Source organism: Delphinapterus leucas, chromosome 2 (genome assembly GCF_059928025.1).
Source record: "Delphinapterus leucas isolate spDelLeu-1000000601 "Yukka" chromosome 2, BTC_Dleu_Yukka2, whole genome shotgun sequence".
NCBI lineage: Eukaryota > Metazoa > Chordata > Mammalia > Artiodactyla > Monodontidae > Delphinapterus > Delphinapterus leucas.
In genome coordinates, this window is record NC_143130.1 from 117811302 (window position 1) to 117831723 (window position 20422).

The 20422-nt window shown below is 39.8% G+C and overlaps 1 protein-coding gene, 1 non-coding gene and 1 pseudogene across 3 annotated transcripts in view; 2 read left to right on the plus strand and 1 right to left on the minus strand.

Annotated features, from left to right (window-relative positions):
- The window catches only part of EAPP (E2F associated phosphoprotein), a 58833-nt gene extending 38411 nt beyond the window's left edge, over positions 1–20422 (minus strand). Inside the window, exons 1-6 of one of the 2 annotated variants that reach the window (XM_022570736.3) lie at positions 20201–20415; positions 16822–17003; positions 15649–15744; positions 14514–14631; positions 7304–7417; positions 1067–1645 (exon numbers count right to left, since the gene is read on the minus strand). In XM_022570736.3, coding sequence (XP_022426444.1) covers positions 1369–1645; positions 7304–7417; positions 14514–14631; positions 15649–15744; positions 16822–17003; positions 20201–20274 — 861 coding nt within the window. In that variant the 5' untranslated portion in view covers positions 20275–20415 and the 3' untranslated portion in view covers positions 1067–1368. Of the gene's footprint in view, positions 1–1066; positions 1646–7303; positions 7418–14513; positions 14632–15648; positions 15745–16821; positions 17004–20200 lie in introns of those variants that run through there. The other variant, XM_089906057.1, reaches the window with a different exon arrangement.
- LOC149750267 (peptidyl-prolyl cis-trans isomerase FKBP1A-like) lies at positions 7267–10548 on the plus strand (annotated as a pseudogene).
- On the plus strand, positions 8139–8245 carry LOC115803668 (U6 spliceosomal RNA). The gene has a single exon (XR_004024440.1). It is a non-coding gene; the product is annotated as a U6 spliceosomal RNA (small nuclear RNA).

The window sequence follows — 20422 nt, forward strand, 5'->3', positions numbered from 1 at the left end:
CGGGAAGAGATATGGGAACATGTGTATATATATAACTGATTCATTTTGTTGTCAAGCACAAACTAACACACCATTGTAAAGCAATTATACTCCAATAAAGATGTTAAAAAAAAAAAAACCTATTTCCTGATTTCTTTCCACTCTATCACATCTCTATTAAAATAACAAGAGGACTGTTAGTTTCCTAATGTTGTTTTTAGAAACAGTCCAATCATATTCTTTTTTTTTTTTTTTTTTTTGCAGTACGCGGGCCTCTCACTGCTGTGGCCTCTCCCGTTGCGGAGCACAGGCTCCGGACGCGCAGGCTCAGCGGCCGTGGCTCACGGGCCCAGCCGCTCCGCGGCATGTGGGATCTTCCCGGACCGGGGCACAAAGCCATGTCCCCTGCATCGGCAGGTGGACTCTCAACCACTGCACCACCAGGGAAGCCCCAATCATATTCTTTTAAAAAGCTAAAATGTACAGATGCCTACAATGCAATTTCCTCCAAGCTGCCACTAATAATTTTTCTATTATTAAGAGCAAAAACAAACACACCTTCATTGCTGGCAAGAGAAATTCTGGAATAAATGGTAGTACAAGCGACAGCAACAAAATTTTTAAGTCTAAGGCTGGAGGGTGAGTTTGCTCTTCCTTACCACAAATTTCTATTTTACTGTGTTAATTCATTAAGTTTAGAATACTGATTAAGTACCACCCTTTTAAGGAAAGACCTATGTTAATTACTCAAGGCACCCCAATACTAACTTCATGTAATTGTAACAGTTATTAATACTATTCACTCCATCCTATGGGTTAGAAGGGAAATAAAGATACTTCTTAGCAAAAACAATATAGACAGAAAGGGTGGGAGGGAGGTCCAAGAGGGAGGGGATATATGTATACATACAGCTGGTTCAGTTTGTTGTACAACAGAAACTAACACAACGTTGTAAAGCATCTATACCGCAATTTAAAAAAAGAAAAAAAAAATATATATAGACAGAAGTGAGGAAACAGTTTCTAGATTAAGCACACCAAGGGTATATGCAAAATAAAAAATAAAAATAACACTCTGAAACAAAAGTTACCTGTAACTCCAGAACATTTTAATTCTAAAGAGCTTTAATAAATAAAAAGCCCATTTCCAAATATCTATCAAAAAGAGAATGAATAACAAGTCCCATCAGAGCTGGGGAAACATTTTTTTTTAAAAGGAAGGGGAGGGATGAAGGTAGATAACCATTTTTTTTCAAAAAGATAAAGACAAAACACTGCTTCCTCAAATAACCACTCAGAATGTCACTTGAGATGAGTAGGCAGGAGGAGTATAACTGTCCATATTTGCCTTGTATACAGTACTGGGCAACTAAATGCCAACTTAGCTATTTAGGAATGGCTTGCTAAAACGTTGAAAAAATGAAAGACTTCATCCTTGTCATAGACTGCCACTTCGGTGGAACATTCAGTGCACATAACTGGGTGATAGATTTCTTCCACATCTGTCTGTGCCTGCTCCGCAGCATCTTCTTGGTTAGACCTCATCTTCTTATGGCCTCGCCTTTTCTTCCTGTTCTCTGGGGTTTTGTATCTTAGAATCTCTTCTTTGTTGATAGAACAATTCATTACAAACATTGCTCTATACTGAGTTTTGTATGATTCATGCCTAAGAGGAAAATGAAATGGAGAATTTGGATTTACATTCTATTTTAATAGTTACACATTTAGATAAAATGTGAGAATACCAAAAACTTACTGAAATACCAACCAAAGTAAAAACATGAGAACAAAATGGGAAATTAAAGAGTTTTTAAGAGTTATTTTAAGAACAGGAAGAGAACTGTTAACAGATACTGATGAATATATCCTCTTTTCTACTGCTCTATAAGTAATTTTTATCTCAGAAAAATATGTTTTGATTTGCTCTTCCACCTTAGACAAGGAAAAGCTATTGGAAACCTGAGAGGTAATGTTTAAAAAATCTTTGACTGTGTCTTTTTTCTGTTGTGACCTGAGACTCTGCCCTCCTCTCATTACTAGGTAGTGCCATTCTGGTCACTATTTTAGTAAAATCTACAGTTTTAGAAGCTTAAAGAGCATCTGATTTATAACGTCCACTCTTAGCTTTACTCCAACAGTCTAAAGAATAGATAATGTTTTCTTTGTTCTCCTCATACACTTAATATTTTCCTACTTCTTTCTTGACTTAGTAAATTATTTTCCTTTTTTTCCCCCTTAAACATCATGCAACAAAAATATCTATCTGGTTAGAAACAGTGAAGTCAAGTTATGCCTTCTCATCTCCTCTTCCACCACCACCACTACCAGGCTGGTGTTTCTCAAGACGAAACCATAAAAATTTCATTTATACTCCACCGTACTGGAATCCTATCTTAATATGGAACACAATTTTTACCAAGCCCAATTTCTACTGTTAGATCATGAAGCAACTTTGTTTGGGTATAGGAACCCTGTAACATGGTAACATGGTTTAATTTAAAAGAGAAGCAACTTAAGTACAAAGATATTTTACTTTTTCTTTATTTCATATTCTAGGTGTCAATTTATATACAAAAAGCTTAACAGGGCTTCCCTGGTGGCGCAGTGGTTGAGAGTCCGCCTGCCGATGCAGGGGACACGGATTCGTGCCCCGGTCTGGGAAGATCCCACATGCCGCAGAGCAGCTGGGCCCGTAAGCCATGGCCGCTGAGCCTGCGCGTCCGGAGCCTGTGCTCCGCAACGGGAGAGGCCACAACAGTGAGAGGCCCGCTTACCACCAAAAAAAAAAAAGCTTAACAGCTCATATGGAGAGTACAAAAATTAATTGTTGCAGATGATCAGAAACCTCAAGCTAGCTAGTAAGAGTAAATTATATCTGGCTTCCCATTAGTAACTAGAACAAATCCACCACCTAACATCATCATTTAATTTCAGTTAACCTGATTCAGAACATGGACTAAGCCAGACATTTATAAGGCTACCAGAAAAAGAGAAAAGAAAATAAAGAAAAGGAGAGGAAAAGGGCAAAAGTATATTTGGATTAATAGAATATAAGGGAAAAAAACACATGATCATCTCAATTGATGCATAAAGAAAATCTGAAAAATTCAACACTCTTTCGTGATAAAAACACCCAATAAACTAAGAATAGAAGGAAACCTCCTCAATATAATAAAGACCACATATGAAAAATTCATAGCTAACATCATACTTAATGATGAAAGACTGAAAACTTTTCCTGTAAGACAAGGAACAAGACAAAAACGCCTGCTTTCACCACCTCTATTCAACAAAGTACTGGAAGTTCTAATCAGAGCAATTACGTAAGAAAAAGAAATAAGGGCTTCCCTGGTGGCACAGTGGTTGAGAATCTGCCTGCCAATGCAGGAGACACGGGTTCGAGCCCTGGTCTGGGAAAATCCCACATGCCACGGAGCAACTAAGCCTGCGCACCACAGCTACTGAGCCTGCGCGTCTGGAGCCTGTGCTCCACAACAAGAGAAGGCTGCGACAGTGAGAGGCCCATGCACCGTGATGAAGAGTGGCCCCCACTCACCACAACTAGAGAAAACCCTCACACAGAAACGAAGACCCAACACAGCCAAAAATAAATAAATAAATTCATTTAAAAAAAAAGAAAAAGAAATAAAAGGCATCCAAATTGGAAAGGAAGAAATAAAATTTACTTTGTTCACAGATGACATATTATATGTAGAAAACTCTGAAGATTACACAAATAAACTATTAGAGCTAATAAACTAATGCAGCAAAGTTGCAGAGTACAAAATGAACACATGGAAATCTGTTGTGTTTCTATACACTAGCAATGAACAATCCAAACAGGAAAGTAGAATAGAGATTACCAGAGGCTGGGGTGAATAGGGGTGGAGAATAGGGAATTATTGTCTAATGGGTACAGAGTTTCTGTCTGGTGTGACGAAAAAGTTCTGGAAATGGATAGTCATGATGGCTGTACAATTGTGACTGTAGTTCATGTCACTGAATTGTACACTTAAAATGGTTAAAATAGGGAACAAGATAAGAGTGCCCATTCTCAGCACTCCTAGTCAATGTATTTCTGGAAATCTTAGCCAAAGCAATCAGGTAAAAAAAAAAAAAAAAAAAGGAAGGAAGGAAGGAAGGGGGGTGGAGGGAGGGAGGGAGGGAGGGAGGGAGAAAGGAAGAAAGAAAGAAAGAAAGAAAAGGTGTCCAAATAGAAAAGGAAGAAGTAAAATTGTCTGTTTGCAGATGACATAATCTTATATATATAAAACTCTGAAGACTCCACAAAAAAATGTTAAATAAACAAATTCAGTAAAGATTCAGGATACAAAAGCAATAAACAAAAATCTCTTGCATTTTCACTAAGAAACTGAGAAATTAAGAAAACAATCTCATTCAATCTCATCAAAAATAATAAAATACTTAGGAATAAATATAACCAAGGAGGTGAAAGATCTATACACTGAAAACTATGAAACACTGATGAAAGAAATTGAAGAAAACACAAATAAGTGTAAAGATATCCTGTTTTCATAGATTGGAATAATTAATATTGCTACAATGTCCATGGTACCCAAAGCCATTCATAGATTCAATGTCATCCCTATCAAAATTCCAATGGCATTTTTCATAGAAATAGAAAAAAAATCCTAAAATTTGTTACGGAACCACAAAAGACTCTAAATAGCCAAAGCAATCTTGAGAAAGAAGAAGAAAGCTGGAGGCATCACACGTCCTGATTTCTAACTATACTACAAAGCTATAGTAATCAAAACAGTATGGGATTGGCATAAAAACAAAGTCATTGATCAGCAGAACAGAATCAAGAGCCCAGAAATAAACCCATGCATACACCATAAACTAATATTTGACAAGGGAGTCAAGAATATTCAATGGGGAAAAGACAGTCTCTTCAATAAATGGTACTGGGAAAACTGGATATTCATACGCAAAAAACTGAAACTGGACCCTTAACTTACACCACTGACAAAAATTAACTTGAAACAGATTAAAGACTAAAATGTAAGATCTGAAACTATAAAACTCATAGAAGAAAACATAGGGAAAAAGCTCCTTGACATTGGTCTTGGCAATGATGTTTTGGAGCTGACACCTAAAGCACAAGAAACAAAAGCAAAAATAAACACGTAGGACTACATCAAACTAAAAAGCTTCTCATGGCAAAGAAACAATCAACAAAATAAAAAGGCAACCTATGGAATGGTAAAAAATATTTGCAAATCATATATCTGATAAGGGGTTAATATCCAAAATATATAAGGAACTCATACAACTCAGTAGGAAAAAACAAGCAAAATCCGATTAAAAAATGGCAAAGGACTTGAATAGACATTTCTCCAAAAAAGATATACAAATGGCCAACAGGCACACAAAAAGGTACTCAATATCACAAATCATCAGGGAACCACATATCCGAACTACAATAAGGTATCACCTCATACCTGTTAGAAAAGGTATTATCAAAGAGACAAGAAATAACAAAAGTGAACCCTTGTGCCCTACCAGTGAGAATGTAAATTGGTACAGCCACTATGGAAAACAGTATGGAGGAGCCTCAAAAAGTTAAAAATAGAACAATCATATGATCCAGCAATCCCACTTCTGGGTATGTATACAAAGGAAATGAAATCACTATCTCAAAGAGATATCTGGGCCCCCGCCTCAGCCAGGTGATCAAGGTCAACATTAATAGTCATAAATCGGGCTTCCCTGGTGGCGCAGTGGTTGAGAGTCCGCCTGCCAATGCAGGGGACATGGGTTCGTGCCCTGGTCCGGGAGGATCCCACATGCCGTAGAGCAGCTGGGCCCGTGAGCCATGGCCGCTGAGCCTGTGCATCCGGAGCCTGTGCTCCGCAACGGGAGAGGCCACAGCAGTGAGAGGCCCGCATACCACAAAAAAAAAAGTCATAAATCATGTTGATAGTTTGTGCCCATGACATAATGTGATGAAAATAGCACTTTATTGCTGTGGTCTTCCTCCCAGAAACCTACTGCAGCCTTACTTACAATAGCCAAGACATGTCCATCAACAGATGAATGAATAAAGAAAATATGGTATGTATATACAATGGAATATTATTCAGCCATAAAAAAAGAAAAAAATCCTGCCACTTGTAAGAACATGGATGAACCTTGAAGGCATTATGCTAAGTAAAAAAAGTCAGACAGAGAAAGACAAATAGTGTATGATCTCACTTATATGTGGAATCTAAAAAAAAAACTGAACTCATAGAAACAAAGTAACTGGTGGTTGGTGGGGAAGGGCAGATGGATGAAGGCGGTCAAAAGGTACTTGTAATGAATAAGTTCAGCAGATGTAAGGTACAGCATGATGACTACAGTTAACAATACTGTACTCAATACTGCATACTCAATGTACTGCATACGTGAAAACTGCTGAGAGTAAATCTTAGAAGTTTTCACCACACACACACAAAAAAAGGTAACTATGTGAGGTGACAGCTGTGTTAACTAACCCTATTGTGGTAAACATTCTGCAATATATTTGAATATCTAATCATTACACTGTATACCTAAAGCTTATACTATGTTGTATGTCAATTACATCTCAATAAAGCTGGGAAAACAGCTTTATTTAAAATTAAAAATAGGAACTTCCCTGGTGGCGACATGGCTAAGACTCCATGCTCCCAATTCAGGGGGCCCAAGTTCGATCCCTGCTCAGGGAACTAGGTCCCACATGCATGCCGCAACTAAGAGTTCACATGCCGCAACTAAGGAGCCTGAGAGTCGCAACTAAGGAGCCTCCCGCAACTAAGACCTCGCACAATCAAATAAATAAATAAATAAAGTAAAAATTAATTTTAATTTTTTTAAAAAATTAAAAACTAAATTAATTTTTAAATTAAATTTTTAAAAAATTTTAAATGGTCTAGTTGACAATAAATTGAATATTCAAATGAAGTACTCTTTTACAGCAAAATTTTTAAGACAGTTAAAATAGTAAATTTTATGTTACATGTATTTTATCACAACAGAAAAAGAAATAAGAGTGTATTTGAGAGATTTTGTCATTCCACAACAAATATGCAGTTTTACTGAACCCTTGTCAGCACTGGCAAGTACTTTATTAGAAAACCTATTTATAACAGACTATGTGTAACAAAAATTATTTGTATAAAGATTAGTCATGCAGCACCAGGGATATATGAGGAAAGAACTTTATCAGAATTCCTAAGTACCTCAAAAGTCTATTTCTGATTTAAACAAGGACTACCAAGTGTTTTTTTTCGTGTGTGTGTGTGTGTGTGTGTGTGTGTTGTTATCCTTTATCCGTTACCTTTGGCAATCAAGACACAGTGTGGTCATGCAGGCAGGGCAATTCAAGACAGCATCACTATTTGGAAAAGGCTGTTGTTGTTGACGTGGCCGCTGTATTCCAAAACCATGGTAGCTAGAACAGAAAAAGAAGGTGAAGAGGGGAAACACATTAAAGCCAGATCTTGCTTTCAAATGCCACTCTCCCAATAAAAGAAACCAGTACCCCTTAGAGAAATGGTTGATTCCAGGAATGGGGCATACAAGATGGACCTGGAACATCCTGTAGGGCCAGAAAGTAAAGGAAGTGCTCAGAAAGAAAAAACAAAAAACCCACAATGAGACAGGAATGTTAAAGGGGCACAGGAGCCAACTGAAAGAGTTCCCAATGACTGAAGCCAAAACAATTAGAGCATCAAAATAAAGTAGTATTGAATTATAACCAAAATATAAATAAATACCCATGAGTCCATGCTGACATAAATGACTTAATAAATAAATAAATGGGGGAGAATAGACACATCTCCCATACATAACAATTACAAATAATTTATGAAGATACTCTCCCCTCAAGGAGGAGGAGCATAACTCCAGACTCCTTAAGTCTAGGCTAAACATGTGACATTCTTCCAAAGAGTATGGTACAGAAAGGGGTGGAAAGAGTAACTTTACAGTAGAGAAACCTGACAAATACTACTTCACTATAGTGAACAAGATCGACATTAACAGTCATAAATCACACTGATAGTATGTGCCCTTGATACAAAGTGATGAAAACGGCACTTTACCTCTGTGGTCTTCCTCCCCAAAACCTCTAATTCCAGTCTAATCATGAGAAAAACATTAGATAAATTCCAGTGCTCGCTTCAGCAGCACATATACTAAAATTAGAACGATACAGAGGAGATTAGCATGGCCCCCGTGCAAGGATGACACGCAAATTCACGAAGCATTCCATATTTTTTTATCTATGATTGTTGAATCATTCCATGAAAAGGCACTCTACCAAAAGATCAGCTGGATTGTGTGTTTAACGGATGTGGGAGTGGGGGAGTTGCTTGTTCATCCCTTCAGTTTGCACTTGGAACTCCTTTGATACCTCAGAGTTGGGATGGAGCTGGCCAGCCTGTGAAGACCTCCTTTGGCGGGTGCGGGGAGAATTTTTTTCCCCACTTTTATGAAGTGTTTTTTTTTTTTTTTTTTGGATGAAGATATGTTGTTTTGTATACTATGCTTTCAAAGTGCTAACTGTCATTATCTAGCGTTATCTTGTTGTTTGTACAGAGCTACGCTGGCCTAGCACAGGCAGATGTAGATTTTGTTATACTTGTCATAGCTGTTTTAATAAACTTGAGTTCTGCTGCTGAAAAAGAAAAATTCCAATAGAGGAGCCTCCCACAATATACCTGACCAGTGCTCCTCAAAACTGTTAAGGTCATCAAAACCAAGGAAAGTCTGAGAAACTGTCACAGCCAAGCAAAGCCTAAGGAGACATAACAACTAAATGTAACATGGTATCCCGGATGGGCTCTTGAAACAGAAATGGGTATTAGGTAAAAACTGAGGAAATATGGGGGAATTCCCTAGAGGTCCAGTGGTTAGGACTCCACACTTGCATTGCTGAGGGTGTGGGTTCAATCCCTGGTCAGGGAACTAAGATCCCACAAGCCACGTGGTGGAGAAATAAATAAATAAAGGGTGTCATTTGAAGCCCACTGGGCTTCACTGGGATGGTGCAGGATCAATAATGTGACAGAGATGACTGAGCTTTAAATACAACTGCTACCCAAAGGTAAAACAGGATATTTTTTAAAAAGAGAAAAAAAACCTAAGGAAATCTGAATCAAGTATGAACTTTAGTTAACAATAATGCATCGATTATTAACTGTGACAAATATACCATATTAGCGCATGGCGTTAACAACAGGGGAGACTCGTGCGTTGCTGTTGTTGCGGGGGGTGTGGGCAGTACCATGGCAATTCTCTGCATCATCGGCTCAATTTTTCTGTGCACCTAAAACTATTCTGGCACAGCAGCGGAACTGCCGCCAGATCCACTGCCAGTCCACGCCGCCTGTCGCGCCGCCTGCCCGCCCGGCGTCCACTGCCACTGCCACCGCCATGGGAGTGCAGGCGGAGACCATCTCCCCCGGAGAGGGGCGCACCTTCCCAAAGCGCGGCCAGACCTGCGCGGTGCGCTACACGGGGATGCCTGAAGATGGAAAGAAGCTGGATTCCTCCTGGGACAGAAACAAGCCCTTTAAGTTTGTGCTGGGCAAGCAGGAAGTGATCCGAGGCTGGGAAGAAGGGGCTGACCAGATGAGCTTGGGTCAGAGAGCCAAGCTATCTCCCCAGACTATGCCTACGGTGCCACTGGGCACCTAGGCATCATCCCACCTAATGCCACTCTCATCTTTGACGTGGAGCTTCTAAAACTGGAATGTCAGGAATGGCCTCCTCCCTGAGCTCCCCATTCTTGGATGTGCCATGGAAGGATCTGGTGCCTCCAGATGAGCACAGCGAGTCCATACGGAGCTTTCCCTGATGTTCCACTACACTCTGTATAAATATCTTCCCAGACTGAATGTGTTGTCACCGGCTTTGCTCTTCCCCTTTCTCCTTGTATGTGTGTTGACCTGAACTATATGCCATAAACCTCAAGTTACCCATTTTAGTTTGTTTTCATTTGGGGGTGAACGCTGGGTTTCAGTCCTTTGGATCTAGGTTTCCAGTTACGTATTATTCAAGTATTAACAGCACAAGTAATGGGTTAACTTTAGAATAGGAATTGTTGTGGGGGGGGCAATAATCTATATATATTTTTTTTTGGATGAAAGTTTTATATATTAAACATTCTTGCTGTTGCAACTGCAAAGCCATAGCAGATTTGAGGTGCTTTTGAGGGCCAAATTATTCTCCAAGTTAAGTGACGTCCTCGGGCTGAATTAAAAGCCCTACCCAAAACTAAAGTGGGAAGGGGAGAGCCTTTGCCTCCACTGTCCCACCTCCACCCTCCCCTTAACCCTCTGCCTTTTGAAAGCAGATCGTTTTCACTGAGATGTTGGACACTACAGGTGTCTATCCCTGGGCCAGCCAGGGACCTCTGAAGCCTAATTCATGGCCTGGATTTTTTTTTTCTTTTTCCATCCTCTGGTTTTTCTAATGGATATTTAGGACTTTTGTAATCTCATAGCTATCCAAGCTCCACTTCCTAAATTTTAAGAATTTCAATCGAAAGTTAAATTGAAGGTGCCGTTTGTAGACACAACACCCATGAAAGCCCAGCCATCATAACAAATCCCTGAGTACTGTCTTAAGAAAATGAAGCTGGTCATCACAGCTTCAGCACCTCCTGTTTTTTGATGCTCAGCTCCCCGTGCTGATCTCAGTTTGCTGGCTTCTCCTTCATCCCCTCTCACCCCTTTGCTGTCCTGTGTAGTGATCTGGTGAGAGAAATTGCTGCCTACTCCCGCAGCCCTACCGCTACCCCCAGCACTACATATGAGTTTCATTATTGCAATGAAAGTGCCTTATGCTGGCTTTTCTCAAAAAAAAAAAAAAAAACCTAAAAAAAACCCACTATTCTAAAAAATAGTCTACTAATTAAAAACAAAAAAAACCCAATAAAGCTACGTTTAAAAAGCAAGGGTTGGGGCTTCCCTGGTGGCACAGCGGTTGGGAATCCACCTGCCGATGCAGGGGACGTGGGTTCGAGCCCTGGTGAGGGAGGATCCCACATGCCGTGGAGCAACTAAGCCCGTGAGCCACAACTACTGAGCCCGTGTGCCACAACTACTGAAGCCCGCGCGCCTAGAGCCCGTGCTCCACAACAAGAGAAGCCACTGCAATGAGAAGCCCGCAGACTGCAATGAAGACCCAATGCAGCCAATAAATAAATAAATAAGTATATTAAAAAAAAAAAAAAAAAAAAGCAAGGGTTGGGCTTCCCTGGTGGCTCAGTGGTTGAGAATCCACCTGCCAATGCAGGGGACACAGGTTCGAGCCCTGGTCCAGGAGGATCCCACATGCCACGGAACAACTAAGCCCGTGTGCCACAACTACTCAGCCTGCACTCTACAGCCCGTGAGCCATAACTACTGAGCCCATGTGCCACAACTACTGAAGCCTGCCTGCCTGGAGCCCGTGCTCTGCAACAAGAGAAGCCACCGCAGTAAGAAGCCCACGCACCGCAATGAAGAGTAACCCCCACTCGTCGCAACTAGAGAAAGCCCGTGCGCAGCAACGAAGACCCAACGCAGCCAAAATAAATAAATAAATAAAAATTTAAAAAAATTTAAAAAAATAAAAAGGGTTGTGGACTCCCCTGGTGGTGCAGTGGTTAAGAATCCGCCTGCCAAAGCTGGGGACACGTGTTCGAGCACTGGCTGGGCAAGATCCCACATGCCACGGAGCAACTAAGCCCGTGAGCCACTACTGAGCCTGTGCTCTACAGCCCGCGAGCCAGAACTACTGAGCCTGCGTGCCACAACTACTGAAGCCGGTCCTAGAGCCCGTGCTCCGCAACAAGAGAAGCCACCACAATGAGAAGGCCCTGCGCACCAGAAAGACCCAATGCAGCCAAAAAAACAAGAAAAACCCACAACATTGTAAATCAACTATATTTCAATAAAAGTTATTTAAAAAAAAAAAGCAAGGGTTGTAAGCTCTAAGTGCCTAAGGATTTTGGTCTGTTTTGTTCCCTGTTGTATTTCAAGAATCTAGAACAGTGTCTGGCATATAGTAAATTCTCAACAGATATTTGCTGATTTAAAGAATAAAGCATGAATCTGCTTATGAAGACACTAAAGTATAAAAGTATATATTCTTAAAAGGGGCTTATGGAAAACACCTAAAAATTGAACAGCAAAATGCAAATCATTTGGCATTACTTCCTAAACTCTTTAAATATTTGTGAGGAAAAATACTGAGACCATGTGGTATATATTTCATAATTGTTGTTAAATACCTCCAATGCTTAGCAAATTTCAAAACCCAAACCCCAAGAAAATAACTTAATCATTCATTCAATAGGTGCTAAGTGCCCATACAGCAGTGTGCAAGATGCTTGGCATACAACATTGAACAAGACAGGTATGATCACTGTCCTTGTGGTGCTTAAAATGTAGTGAATTCATTATTTGAAGCTGGTTTCTGTGGTCTTAAAAGGCAACTACTGCTTGACACAGGAATGTGAATAAGTCAATAAGACGTTATTTCTTCTCAAGATTATGTAAGAATGAAAATACATTCCATCTTACTTCCGTGACAAATTCTGTTACCAGAATAAGGAGCTAGACCGTAAGCTCCTTAATTATTTCAATAGCACTCATAGCACTTAAAACGTTCATTTCACACTGTGAGTGTGAAAAATATTCATCACATAAATGCAAGGGGCAGTTGGAGGAAGTGGTGCACGGGTGAAACTAGGAGAGGAAAAAGGGACAAAGTGGGAGGGTGGAAGCTAAAGGGTGGTACACAAAGACCCACATAACATCACAAGCCCTCTGGGCTTGACATGTACAGATTCCTGGGCCCCACCCTAGCGGAATCAAAACCTCCTCGAGTAGGACTCAAGGGTTTGCATTTCATTCTAACCAGGTGATTCTGAAGCACAGCTAGGTTAGGGGAAAATAGCTGTAAGTTGCCCAGCTTTCACTTTTATGATAAATCAGCCTTTATCAAATCAAATTTGAAAATGAGTACGGAGTTTCCTCTTAGGATGATGAAAATGGTTTGAAATAAATATAGGCAGTGGTTGCACAACACTGTGAATATACTAAATACCACTAAATTGTTTTCTTTAAAATGGTTAACATTATGTCATGTGAATTTTACCTCCACTTTAAAAAATCAAATTTGTATACCGTATACTAACGCATATATATGGAATCTAAAAAAAAATAAAATGGGGACTTCCCTGATGGCACAGTGGTTAAGAATCCACCTGCCAATGCACGGGACATGGGTTCGAGCCCTGGTCCGGGAAGATCCCACATGCCACAGAGCAGCTAAGCGCATGCGCCACAACTACTGAGCCTGCACTCTAGAGCCCGCAAGTCACAACTACTGAGCCCACGTGCCACAACTACTGAAGCCCATGCACCTAGAGCCCGTGCTCTGCAACAAGAGAAGCCACTGCAATGAGAAGCCTGCGCACCACACGAAGAGTAGCCCCTGCTCGCCGCAACTAGAGGAAGCCTGCGTGCAGCAACGAAGAACCAACGCAGCCATAAATTAATTAATTATTTTTAAAAAAGGTACTGATGAACCTAGTGGCAGGGCAGGAATAAAGACGTAGACATAGAGAATGAACTTGAGGACATGGCGGGAGGAAGCTGGGGCAAAGTGAGAGTATCATTGACATGTATACACTACCAAATGTAAAATAGCTAGTGGGAAGCTGCTGCATAGCACAGGGAGATCAGCTCGGTGCTTTGTGACCACCTAGAGGGGTGGGATAGGGAGGGTGGGAGGGAGATGCAAGAGGGAGGGGATATGGGGATATGTGTATACATATAGCTGATTCACTTTGTTATACAGCAGAACCTAACACAACATTGTAAAGCAATTATACTCTAATAAAGATCTATAAAAAAATTTTTTAAAAAATCAAATTTGTAAATAATTAAAAACAACAATTCAAGCATTCAAGTAGAAAACATAACATCCATTGTTTATCCACATAAACTCTTTTTTGGCAGTACCACGGCATGCAAGATCTTAGTTCCCCAACCAGGAATTGAACCCGTGCCCCCTGCAATGGAAGCACGGAGTCCTAACCACTGGACCGCCAGGGAATTCCCCACATAAACTCTTAATCTCCAAGTAATTTTAAATTGTTGATTTGAAAAAAGTCAGTTTTGTTTCTTAAAGGGAGAGACTGACTAGCTATAACAGTCTGAATGCGACAACAATTTTTAAAAAACCAATGGCCTAAAGAATATGTGTGTGTATAACTGAGTCACTATGCTATACAGCAGAAATTAGCACAACACTGTAAATCACCTATATTTCAATTATAAATAAGTAAATAAATTTTTAAAATAAATAAAAAACCAATGGTCTGACTGAAATTTGCTTTTCATTTTTAAAATAAACTATTCAGCAGTTTTTTCACAAACTTAACGCATGTCTGTATAAACATATACACATACACTCAAAATGTGAATATAGCGAAAATCATCTTTTAATCATTTTTCCTAAAGATTCTAATTTTAAATTTAAGTTCTTACCCTCTTCTCTGTGCATCAACCCAGGCCTGATCTCTGTCATCTTTTTCAGGATCATATAGTAATTCATCATTTGTTGGAATTCTGTGTTGTTTCTTCTTCTTTTTCTTGGTCACCTGTGCTAGTTTTGAAAATGTTAACGATATGGCTAAGTATCATGTCTAAAATCCACACCTCTTTTATACAAAATGAAGAAACCTGTTTCCTAAGGTACATATTTTTTCTAGTTATATTTTTCTAAAAAAATATTTTAAACTATTCCTCCAAATAAAGTTCAGAAATGAGTTCAAATAATGAGACGTCAGAGTCTCAAAAAGGCCACTCAAAGTAAGTCAAGAATAGAAACTTTTTTTTTTCGGCCATGCTGCACGGCTTGTGGGATCTTAGTTCCGTGACCAGGGATCAAACCTGGGCCCTGGCAGTGGAAGTGCAGAGTCCCAACCACTGGACCACCAGGGGAGTCCCTAGAAACTATTTTTGATGTCTTAAATTCTCCATAAGTTCTCATACATAAAATGCTACTGAAATCAGAACAAAAATGAATGGAAAAAAAAAACTATGGTCATCCACATACACTAGACCTACTTGGGCAGGTCAACGTTAATGTAACAACATATAAAAATATAAAATTGTTTACCATATAAATTTGTTATTTGTGTATTCCATCATAATTACTGATATAATTTAGCTTTAGCTCTTGTCATTGTGTTCAACTTTGCTCAAATTTATACAAAATCAATTCCAAAGAACAGAGAGATTGATTGATTTAAAAAAAGCAACAAGTTAGGGAAAATTCTGCAAGAGAGTAAAATCTAGAAACTATCTGCAGTTGTGAAAGCAAATGTTGCTGTGCTAAAGAACCTGAAGGAAGAGGGGGCCAAGAGCCCTGAGGAAAGAGGTACTGAGTCAGGACACACTCTTCCTCTCCCCAGACATGCCGCTGCAGCACCACCCTCAGTCCCTGTCCTCAGGTGTGTTCCCATCTGTTCTTATGCGCAATCCTGCTTTTGTTTTCACATCAACTGCCTGCAATTTCTTAAAAGATGAAACTCAAAGGGAAAACCTAATATCAAATAATTGCTAGGTAAACCTTCCTTCATAAAATATAACTGTTAAACCTGGTAAACATGTTACTTACCTGCTTTGTCTTCATCCTCAGAATCAGAATCAAAATATATATCATCATAGTACTTTGTCGGAGCTGTTCCAACTTTCCCATTTCCTGAGGAAGACCCTAGTCAAGCCATAAGGGAAGTTTAAAAACTGAATCATACTGGATTGGCAAGGAAAAAAACTCCATATATTCTTCCATCACTTCAAAGTGATATCAACTCATTCCCAATTTCATTTGGGTGGAAGAATACTTTCACATCAATGACTTACTGGATTTCTGTGCCCTATGCAATTACAGAGAACTTCCCCTCCTTGAATAACTGTTCCAAATCATGAGAAAGTTATTCTCTCTCCCTTCCCACAAAGAGACTGAAAGCATATATAAATAATGATAAAAGCACATCTAATTAAATAAAATAGCCATATTTTCACATTGCCGGCATATATCTCTCTACCTTTCAGCCATGCAGTATACTGTGGAGAACAGAATAAACATCTTGTTTCAAGGAACTTTAGAAGAAAGAGGATAAGAGCTCTACAAAGAGTCAGGCAGAATGAGTCAAGGACACATTCTTCCTCTCCTCAGCTGTGCCTAGTGCCATGACATCACCTATACTTATGCCATCATATGCCTGCATCCCTAATTCTTCGTCTTAATTAACATCTGCTTTTGCTTTTATCATTATTACATATGCTTTCAATTCTAAACAGTTATATATAGCATAACAACATGGAAACCAATTCTGAGGAGTCCTACCTTCACAAACAAGTTTTCGAGTCAGATATATTTTACATAGAAACCAAGTATCAAAATGAAGTATGTTTCATTACTTACTAAAATGAGACAGGAATTTGTGGTGACACATCATTCAACCTGCTATATCAGTGCCATATAACCTTAAATATACTTCTATAAGCTAGTGTGTCTTTTTTTCTTTTATCCTGAGGTAAAAATTACAAAAGGAAATCATACAAGTAAACAATGCTAAACAGTCTCTTTCCAGCAACACAGGAAACTTCTTTACTAGCAATGAAAGAAAACTACGCTCAGGTTGCCAAGCACATTTATTCATTCATTCAATAAGTATTTACTGAGCACCTACTGAAAGTGCTGGGGCCATAACAGAGCACAAATAAGGGTCCCTGCCATTATGGAACTTAGAAAAATATCTATATGAAAATCTAACTAAAAGTTTACCTGTTTCTAGAGAGGATAACTTGTCCTCCATTGTTTTTATGGTGGAATTTAATTCAGCTTCCATTTCTTTTTCAAATTCATCTTCACTAGAGGATTCACTTTCTCCAGTAAGACATTCTCTGATAAGTTTTCGTTTTTGCTCGGGAGTTCCATGTAAAAGCACATCCACCTCATCTTCAGAACTAGAACACATTTAAATCATAAAGAATATAAATATTAAAGAATTAAAATAACTTCAAATGCCTATCATCTCACTGCCCAACAAATTTAAATTTTATAAGGTTACATTTGATTCAGCTATCATTACATACAGCTCTTCTCACTTGATAGTTCAACCATTTCTGCATATTTCCAAATATATTTTTTAACGTCTGCATAACATTTCCCCTTGCAGATGCTGTACAGTTATTTCTCTTCGCTATTAAACACTACAATGAATATCTCCGTATATATAATTTTGTTTCTGTTGATTTCCTTAGGTTAAATGTCTAAAATTAGATGCAAACGTCTTCCTGACTTCTAGAATTATCACACTACTTTCCAAGAGTACTGCACCAACTCATAATTCCATCAGCAATGAAAAATTTACCTCACAGAACTGGGAGTTTGTTTTAAACTCTGGATACTTAAATAAAACTTAATATATGTAACAAATAGATAGCTAATACATCCACACAAAATGTAACAGACAGTAAGTAAATATTACAGTTTAAAAGGCATAGTGCTACGGAGAACTAAAAAGAGAGAGAGGGCTAAGTTATATTCCAAATTCTCCTGAGCATTTCTGCCAATTTCCTTGGCCTTTTGTGCCTGGGTTTCCCCATCAATAGCAGTATGACAGAATTAAATGAGATATCAGAAGGAATGAAATGTTATCAAGATGAAATGCCTAAGACTTTTCTACTATAATCAATAGTACACACATAATGTTCAATTATTCATGATCTGATGAGCGGTTACAGACTATTCCTGGGTTTTGCTTCTCTATTTTTCTCTTCTACAACAATGCTTGTGAGCCTCAAGCAGAAGGTAAATAAGAAAAATACAATTCACACCAATCAATTTTGCTAATGATAGAGGACTTATCCAGATTCTACTTCCAAGAAAATTCCCCATCTGACATTCCTCATCCTGACCAGCATGCTCCCTTTCTCCATTACCACTATATTCACTCAGGTCCTCTTTTTTTTTTTTTTTTACATCTTTATTAGAGTATAATTGCTTTACAATGGTGTGTTAGTTTCTGCTTTATAACAAAGTGAATCAGTTATACATATACATATGTTCCCATATCTCTTCCCTCTTGCGTCTCCCTCCCTCACTCAGGTCCTCTTAACTCTGCCTGTACCACCATGGCCTAAGGATCTCCAGGTCTCAAAACTCTTCTGCTTCTTTCCACCCTTAACCCTGCTGCCAGAATGTTATTCCTAAAGAACTCTCATCACATCACTACCCAAATCCAAAAGAAAATCATCCATGACCAAAACTCTAAGTACAGCATTCAAAAGAACCTTCCACAATCTGGTTTCAACCTATCTTTCCAGCCTTACCTCTCACTACTACCCTTGAACTACCCCAGTACTCTTCAACTGGGGGGCAATTTTGCCCCCCAGGGAACATTTGGCATAGCTAGACATATTTTTGATTATCACAACTGGGAGGTGGGAGGAGGGGTACTGGCATCTAGTGGCATATTTACTGCCTGCTGTAAAAGAGGTGGATTCTCCAAGCTCAAGTGGTCCTCAGCCATGGTACCAACCCAATGAATGTGTAGCACCCATCTGGGCCTCTCCATGTAATCCCTACAGGAGTTGGGAAGTAAGAGCAACCAACACAAACATGATGCTCATGCTGTATGCTCTGCTGTCAGGTGTCTCCAACTCAGAAGACTCATGTGTTCTGCCAGCTTCCATGAAACAGTACTACGCTATAAAAGATTCACTTCTAGGTATGGTAAAATCAAATCCTGAGAGACACCTCTTAAACACCTCTCTAACACAATCTCCCTTTTTAAAATGAGCATTCGATTCAGAGCCTTGAGCGGGCAATACTGCCTAATAACACTGTTTTGTTTTCAAAGTATTTATTTTTACCGTTACCTTACCAGTAGCAACTGTCACAGGAATATAAAGCCTCTTTAAAGACATTTAACTACATGGGAATTCCCTGGTGGTCCAGTAGTTAGGACTCCGTGCTTCCACTGCTGGGGGCCCAGGTTCAATCCCTGGACGGGGAACTAAAATCCTGCAAACCGTGAGGCCAAAAAAAAGACATTTAACTACAAAAATGTAAATTAACTTAAAGAAAAAGATTAACTAAATAATAAGAGGGGTGAATACGGGGATGGTAATGGCAGAATAGCTCAAGTTCAGGAAACACTGAATCCAATCAAACTGAATTACTAATTGAGGCCTAGGTCCAGTTTCACAAACTGTACCCATTAATTGAAATTCTTCATAAGGGAATCTTGGAATCCATCCTCATTCCCCACAACAGAAATCTTCAGAGCAGTGTGATCTCCCATGCCTATAATCCCTCCTCAGGATAATATAAGGAAACATTGTGGCTGAAAGAAGGACAGTTCCACTGAAAGCTTAGCTGTACAGAATGTTTTAAAGTTTATGAACAGGATCTGCTGACAGCTTAAAAAATGGCTAAATTTTCCTGGAAATCTCTTGTCAACATAACTGCAATTTTCCTCCAGATGGGATTAATCCCTCCCTTCTGGAAATTCCCATAGAACTTCATCTGTGACTATCCCAGGTCATCTTCTTCTACAGTGGTCTTCTGAGATACACGTTTACTTCCGAGACATATATCTTCCGAGATATATTTATCTTATGTCCCCTACTTTACCGTTAAACCTGTCAAAGACAAAAATCTTATGACTGACCTTTGTAGCCCACAGCAAGCATACAATAGGTGCTCAAAAAAAAAAAAGTTAAATACCCCCTTATTTCTGTTTATTGCAGTTTAGTCTCATGATGGTCACTTCACAGTAACTCCCATGTGCCTCACAACATACTCGTGATATACTTATTATACCTCCATTTTATAGATGAGAAACCGACGATAAAGGACTTGCCTTCGGTCACAGTGCTAGTAGCTGCAGAAGCAGGATTCGATTTCACGGCTTTTGAATCTTACGCCTAATTCCAGAATGTGCCCCTTACCCGCGCCAGTGTCGGTCCCGCCTCCCCCGTGGCTACGCGACCTCACCAGACCCCCCTCGGCCTCCCACAGGCGACAGCGAGGCGCGACAGGGGTCCGAACCGTTGGACAGAGGATCCGCACGGGTCCGGCAAGCGCAGCGAGAGGGGGAGGCCTCGGCCTGGCCTCGGCCCGAAGCCTCGGGGACCGGGGCGGGGTAGGGGCCTACCTGCTCAAAGCCGGCTCCTCGTCACTAGGCTCTTCAACTGCGTAGGGGTCATAGTCATCTTGGAGGCGGTTCATGGCTGCCTGCCCCCTCCGATACCGTCCACAGGCGTCAACAGAGTACCTGCTTTCTCCGCAAGTCACTTTCCTAAAGCGCTCCAGCACCACTTCCGCCCGCACGTTCTCGCCCTCACTGCGCGCCTGCGCAGATCTTCCAAGCGAGGGG